The sequence below is a fragment of the Perca fluviatilis genome, chromosome 17 (genome assembly GCF_010015445.1).
Source record: "Perca fluviatilis chromosome 17, GENO_Pfluv_1.0, whole genome shotgun sequence".
Lineage (NCBI taxonomy): Eukaryota > Metazoa > Chordata > Actinopteri > Perciformes > Percidae > Perca > Perca fluviatilis.
In genome coordinates this window covers 19,371,907-19,379,861 of record NC_053128.1, presented here as the reverse complement: position 1 = coordinate 19,379,861, position 7,955 = coordinate 19,371,907, and the positions used below count along the sequence as shown (strand labels likewise).

The 7,955-nt window shown below is 37.2% G+C and overlaps 1 protein-coding gene across 1 annotated transcript; it reads left to right on the top strand.

Annotated features, from left to right (window-relative positions):
- The first annotated feature begins 2,594 nt into the window (after positions 1 to 2,594).
- Positions 2,595 to 7,450, top strand: oaz1b (ornithine decarboxylase antizyme 1b). Its single transcript, XM_039779931.1, is given in 6 exon segments — positions 2,595 to 2,798; positions 5,153 to 5,204; positions 5,206 to 5,292; positions 5,624 to 5,796; positions 6,155 to 6,240; positions 6,378 to 7,450. Coding segments are annotated over 6 exon segments (654 nt in total). The 5' UTR covers positions 2,595 to 2,673; the 3' UTR covers positions 6,509 to 7,450.
- Positions 7,451 to 7,955: the final 505 nt, after the last annotated feature.

Below are 7,955 nucleotides of genomic sequence, written 5' to 3'. Positions count from 1 at the left end.
CGTGACGTCATCTATTGGTTTGTGGACTGCCGCTATGTGGCCCCGAGTTTGGCGTGATTTCTCAGATTTGCTTATATGGGTTTGCTGCTGCTTTGTCGCCACCGTGTGGACGAGATAGGAATAGCAGACGAGATTTTTTGATGTACAACACCCAGTTTATCTTTAATTGCACTTTTCTTTTGTCACTTTTATCTTATCTAAACTTCCAAGCAATACTTGAAAATGTTATATTACATTATCTTCAAGTTATTTAAATACAGTTAAGGAAATAAAAGTGAAAAATGACGTTTTTTAATCTGAAGTAGCAGTACCACACCATAAATACTGCATTGAAAATGACAAAACATTCAGAATGTTAATTAAGTAAAGTACATAGCTATCAACAACAGAATGCACTTAAAATATCAACAACAAAAAGTCATTGACGTCGTTGACTCATTAATGGTATTCCTGCAAGTGTTACATTATTATATAGTCTTTGATGCAATATGTGAGCATTGCTTTAATTTTGTTGGTCAATGAGCTAAGTTGGATTGCTATATAGGCCTACGGATGGGTAGTTTAATAATGCATACTATTTTTTTATGTAAAACATTTACAATTAATCTGCAAAGTAATATATCCGTCAAATAAATGTAGTGGAGTAATATATTTAATGGAGTATACGCTATAGTAGCCCTAGTAGTAAATATTTTACGAGGTAGGCTAGACATCTGTGTTGCACCGGCAATTTTTTATTATAGTAAATATTTTACTTTACACTATGTATTTCCACCACCGCAAAACACCCAACACATAATTAAGCTACAGTTCAATGAACTATTGCTTTTTCAAGGGCTAAGTGTGAAAATGACAGTGGAGGTCAATAATCATATGGAAATCATAGGCCTTTGGTGTCTTTGTTTTTCTCCGTCCTCGGTACTTTTCCATTAGACGCCCGAATGTAAATAGCCGCTAGCCTAACGACAGCTAACCCAACGTAACAGCTAACGTTACGCTATTTGTTTTCTTGGCTCGAGATTTTCTTGCTAATAATCAGGACACGTAAGCTTTAGTTAGTTTTGAAATTTTAATTAACTGTACTATAAAGATAGTTTAGTGCTAGTACTACTTTATCGTTATTTTAACTGTGGTTCCAGGTCAGGGCCAGTCAGTTTTCTTAGGTGAAGTTACAGTAGATCTTTCATAGCATCTTCTGCGTTAGCTTGTTAGCAGTAGTGTGAAGCTAGATACTTTTAGGCTTAGCTGCAACCATGTCTTTCTCTTTCAAAATAAAAGTCGTGGTTTTTAGTTTGAGGGGAACATATTAGATTTGAACCGAGCATGTGTTAAACCAGGATGTCTGTGTTGCATTATTTTTGGTAGGCAGAACGCATTACTGGCTGATAATGCTGCTCACCTAAAATGCCACAAATTAAATGCAGAGGGACGAATTAATAGAACAGCCATTTGTGCTTTAACAACAATATCTCTGTGCATTTTGTGCAAATGAGTGTAGGCCTATTTCTACAGAAATCTAATTAACATGAATTGTGATGCCAGTAGAAATCAGGACAAGTAAGAAAACACATGGTTTGCTTTGGATTATTTTTTGACCTTGGAAATTGTAGTTGAACACAATAAAGGTGCACATCTTTTAACCTAATTTTATGACCTTCATCGGAAATCTCAAGCCACTGATGAAGACCACAAATTGCAGTTGAAAGCTTGGAAATAGCTAGCTAAAAACCCTGTATGCTGTTTCCAAATTGACAACTAAGTAGCGGTACCACACACACAACCTCACTGTGAACTGAAGTAATAGCACAGACAACCACACAAACAACATTTTTTCTATGGACTTATGAGCATTGCAAGAATTTGGGAGCTCTATCAGTTTACATTCAAACATGGATGTTTTATAAGATGATTCCAGTATTTTTAAAATCAACTTATTATTATTATTATTATTATTATTATTATTATTATTATTATTATTATTATTATTATTGGGACTACTTGTAGGCCAAGAGAAAAAAAGGATTAGTATTTCCTGACCGGTATTCCTAGTAGTGTGAAGAAGAATTTTGAAAACAGCTTTTAGATCTTCGTGGTGGGAAATAAAATTAACAGTAATAATTCAACAAAAATCATACAACAGAACAATTAACTGAACAAACAAAATATAAAATATATAAAAATGCAAATAATAAACAGTACTAATATATATATATGAAACCTCTGGTCAAAAACTTTAAAAGAATCTAGTTTACAAGGACCTTGAATTCATGATCTTACTTATTCTGAAAATGACTATATTAATTAAACAGTATATATAAAACAGTATATTAAAAGTAGGCCTATGTTGGGTTTATCAGAAGTTCTGTTTTAGATAGGCACTGATGATGCAATTGGTAATTTGTAAATCGACATCCTTTGTCATATCTGCACTGTGAATTTTCCTAATTTTATCTGCTTTTCTAATCGAAATGTACACTTTGAACTGTGTATGACATAATGCAAACATTTTCGATTCATCCGACCAATAGTTTGAAGTCAAATGGAAACGTGTAACCTTCAATGCGGGTAACTTGACTATTGTTTTTTGTACCAGCTCCCAACTCTCAAATCGATCATTAGCTTGCCGAGCATTGCAGAGAGCAGTCAGCCCGTCGTGTCTCTACCCGAGGCCGGATGGTAAAATCCAACCTCCAGCGGATCCTAAACAGTCATTGCTTTGCTCGCGAGAAAGAAGGAAAACAGCAATCTTTATCTACCATGGCGGATTTGAGTAATGCTATCTGTGACATGATCGGGAAGTAAGTAATTGATGAAAAATACCTCACCTAGCTGACTGCTAACCCGGATATGGGGGAGGGGTGGCTAAGCTAACTTAGCCTGCAGCCAGAGAAAGCGGAAGTAAAACGCGTTTAGCTTTAAATGTACAGTTTATATGTAATGCGCATATCACTCATGTCCCAGCGTTACGCGTTGTGGTAGCCATGGTTAAATTGTCATGTTGAAATAAGATACGGGTATTCATTTGCTGGCCCGAGAGACGACATGAGCAGCATTAGCTAATCTTAGCCATGAACCTCTTCGAACTTATGGTACGTCACTGTAGTCAGCTAGCTAACAGTTAGCATCAATATTTCAACATAGTGACGTAAATTATCTTGTTAATGTATATATATGTGTATATATATATATATATATATATATATATATATATATATAAAGGGCAATATTAACAAGTAACGTAGCTACATTGTTTAATGTGCTGTTATATACTGACAAGAAAAATAGAAAGAAGGAATGGTCATTAACGTTTCTCGTCCTCACATAACGTTAACGTAATAGGTTCCAAGCTTGTAACGTTAGCATTCTGCATGCATTTTATTGTGATAAGAGCATCTTTGTTATCAGTAACTAACCAACCATCAAATTGTTATGGCTATTTAATATTATTCAGGAGGGCTAGCGTTAGCCAGCTCTGTTTCCTATTATTGTCAGCAGCATTGACCATTTAAAAATTGAATGACCGTAACGTCAAATGTTTACATTGTAAATTTGTGGTCAACATTGCCTTTTTAAAACAGTGTACGGATTCGCCAATTAAGACAACTTAACCTTATCTCTGGTTCTTATAGTTATAACATTTGGCGGATCAAGGAAAGGAAAGGCTAGAGAGAAAAAATGGGAGCGGGTTAAAATGTCCCCGTAAATTCCCGAAAAATCGTCAGGTGAGCACACGTTTCTGGCCACGTTGATCTCGTGATCTGACAACCGTGTCAGGTTGATTATTACGCAACTGACTCAGCAGCAGCTTCATGACGGCAGGACGACTGTACACGGTGATGCAGTGGTAACGTCACATGTAAATAAATATTAGCTATCACCGGACGGAGAGATTATTGTCGTTTTTTATGTTAAAGTCTTGTGTCCTATTCCACAATAGCCTTAGCACAACAAAGTGAAAACACAGTGGATGAACTTGGCTGTTTAAATGAATTTACAGAAGGTATTATTTGAAGGGTTTACTTTATGTAGGCCATGTTGTATACACCAAGAGTCATCCAACATATGGATTTGTAACCCAGCTATTTAAAAAAGCCACACCTTCAGTCTTCATGCAAGAAAGATACCCTGACTCTAAAGTGACTGCTCTTAATATAGAGTACTGTATTATTGTCATTCGTCGATAAAAGACAATTTGCAACAAATTTATTATAATATTCATTATCTTTTTCATTTTTCTCATAACAAATTCCAAATAATTACTGGTTTCAACTACCTCTCTAACATGAGGATTTGATGAAATTTTTTTTTTACTTTTGGACTGTTATTTTAAAACATCCTCCTGGGCTGTCAGAAATTCAAAATAATCGGATAAATGAAAAATGCCAAAAATGAGTTAGTTGCAGCCCTAATTTTGGTTATCAGTTAGTTGTCAAGTCATTGTGTAAGCAGAAATGTCAAACATATCCTAGTTTCCTAATTTCCTAACCTTCTCAGTTGTGAGGATTTTCTTTTTGTCTTGTTTGTCTACAGTAAACGGTATCTTCATGGTTTGGACAAAACAAGCTTTTTATAATTTGTTTGTGCTTGAATTATGCACTGTCTGGGAGTTCAATGCGAAAACATATTTATTTAGGTGCTTGTATGTATGTGACAGATGCATATTTTGAATGTTATGAGATCAGTTTATGTTTGTATGAAAATCTGCCATTTGCATGGCTTTGTCAGTGCCTTTTTTAATACCGTGTGTGTACTAAGTCACAAGATACAACAGATTGGGTTTGTAGCAGCAAATATTTTCGGTTGGTTGCTTCCCGCCGCATCCTGCTGCATAGCACGCTGCTCTTTAAAAGTTTCTGGTAACAACTGTAAACATAGTGCCATTGTTATGAGCATCTGCAATTCAAGTCATTAGCATAATCTCAGAAGATAATGTATGGGCACTATATTCCACCACATGAAATTAAATTGCTACAATTCTTCTTGGCACACAATTGCGAAGTTGGTCAAAGCCTATATTTGTCTGGAGTCCCATGACAAGAGGTCGTAGTTATCTAAAATCCTTTGATACATGATGAATTACAGAAAACCTTTGTTATAAGTGAATTGTTTCTGTTACAGTGTTTAATTTTTACATTATGTCCTCCCCTTCCAGCCTGTCCCTGCACTGTAGTAGTACCCGCGGCCCGGGGCCTCTGTGGTGCTCCTGATGCCCCTCTCCCACCCCTGAAGATCCCAGGTGGGCGAGGGAATGGCACACGGGATCACACTCCTTCAGCGCGTCTACTCCACTCAGTAAGTCGAGACACACACACGCAGATGCAGAAACAAGGGAAATCTGTGTTTTGTTTTTTTTGCAGAAAGAAATGTCAAGAATGGGAGCTGAAACATTTCCTGTCACCTGATCCAGTGTCATCTACGCTCGGCACGTCATTACATTTCCTTTAGAGTTCAGTTTATTTATACGCTCAGTTTCTCTGTTTGACCAGAGTAGCAGGCCCATGTGTGCATGTAATTATTTTGGTAGTCGTAGATTATAATTGGACTATGCCATCTACACAATACGGACACTTTTAATGTCACCTACTGCTGTTTTCAGATGTGTTACGAGTGTTTGTTTTTCCAGGATCGAAGGTTGACCGTAACGGAGGAGCCAGCAGGGAATGGTCGCCCTGGGATACTCCACTTCCTAAGTCGTCCCACCGTTACCAAGACAATACAGTGGGATGCTGTCCTAAGCAGCAGCGCGCTCTATGTGGAGATCCCTCTTGACCCTCTTCCTGAAGGCAGCAAGGAGAGGTGAGCCCAGATTGTTAGCAACAGGAGAGACCTCAAGCGGAGCAAAGCTTCAGGTCTTTACAATGGTCTTTACAGTAAACAGACACTTTACATGAGAGTAAAACAAGTACAAATATTTAGTTTTTTTAAAAGATGATGGGAAAGTGATTGGACTGTAGATTTTCAAGCCTTGATTACCTGTTAATCTCAATTTTTAGGCTGATATTACAGATTTAGGTTGTCTCACTTTCATCTGAGAGGAAGCCAAAGAAGAACATTTTTAAATTATCATAACACATTTTTTCTTAAGGGGTATGCCTGTATGTGGAGAGGTAGTTTTCTATTTTCTAACCAAAGCTGCCCTCTGTCCTCCCTGCAGTTTTGCTGCTCTCCTGGAGTTTGCTGAAGAACATCTGAAAGTCGTTAGTGTGGTTGTCTGCTTTTACAAGAACAGAGATGATCGTGGTACGTTCTAACAGTCCTGTTTTTCTCAGCACACCTTTTTCACTCAGAACAACTTTGATAACATTCAATTATTTTGGCTTCTGTGTGGTGACTCGTACTGCATCTTAACATCTGTTGTACCGACCTTATTCTTACAGCTAAACTGGTCCGTACATTCAGTTTCCTGGGCTTTGAGATTGTGAAACCGGGCCATGCCCTCGTCCCTCCTCGACCCGATGTATTCTTTATGGCCTACAGTTTTGAAAGGGACTCCTCGGACGAGGAGTAGCCCTCTGGACAGCCCCTCCACCCCCTGCTTACTTCCCCTTTTCTTCCCATTGTATGTTTGTCGATCCCGTCCCAGCTTACTCATATAAACCACCGTCTGTGGTAAACCCTGGCGGTAGCTCTCTGTATTCATTTCCCCCATGCTTTTTGTGTTCAAGGGAATATGTAAGATGTGCATCTCCTGTTTCCACCATCTATCTTTGTGTGTTTTATTATACTGCTTTCATTAAAGATCGGTGTTGTCACCTAAAAAAGGAGGGAAACTTGTTTTTTCTGGACTTACTATCCTATTGCAGTTGTCATAACTAAGTTCTGGTATAATTTGATTTCTTGTCGAGTCTGCTCTTATTGATATTTCTTTTTTATGATAGATTAAGGTGGAGGATTCTTCATTTCTTGAATGTACAATAAAAAGGTCATCAGGTTTACACTCGGGTACTCCAGCTTTTTTTGATTGGCTATATAATGACTTTAAATTTGTCCCTTTTTTTTTCTTCTCTGAATTGAATTACAAATGCATTTCAGTTGGACCAATTTTATTTTGTAGGACTAACATTTTAAAAGTAATTTTTGAAACATTACTTTTGAGTGACAGCCCCAATAATTGGTACTTCATAGCGGAATAGTGAATTTAAAGTATGAATGCTGTTGCATGTGTCTGATGTAGGTGCTTCAGTTTCAAGTTAAAAGATCTTACGATGAGTGTATTGGTACAACACTTGAGGAAAGTGGAATAATCCAAAGTGCTTTTGCTTCTTTCTGCCATGTATATCTGACATTATTGTGTTTTTGTTTTGGAGGTTGAAAAAAATGCTGTGATTGTGTGACCAATTGGATATTTTTTTTTTCTTAGCATTCCTTTTTTTCCATGGTTGTGAGTTGGTTGTTCACCTACATAGTGGTACCTGTTGTGCTTCTGTGATAATAAAACAGACAAAAACTACCTTGTCTACTTTTTGCGTTTGTTCAACACATTTAAACTAAACTCTTAATTGTTCTTACTTTGGGTTAGAAAATCTGACAACTTGCTCTATCTTCCCATGTTTATTTCAAGATTAAATATCGAGACAGTGAATTTAGCGTTTGTGTAAAACCTTGGGTAGATCAATTTTCTGCCTGATCAAACTGCTGGAGATGCACTAACATGCTGATGATTAACCAGAGTGGTGGATTTAAAAGCACATTTGTTACACAATCATATCTTGTGCATAATATAAAAGCTATTTAAATGCATACAACCTAACAGTATATCATAAAGCTCATTTAATGGTCCCTAGACACAGCGTAACTATAGTATCCAACATACTCGTGCGGCTCACTACAACTACTAAAGAAACTAAAGAAAATCAGGTCAGTTACAAAAGAGCAGCAGCGTTGACATCCAGAGCATGTGCTGTGTCTTCAAACCACCAGGAGGCTCTACAGTACACTGAACTACACATGACTAT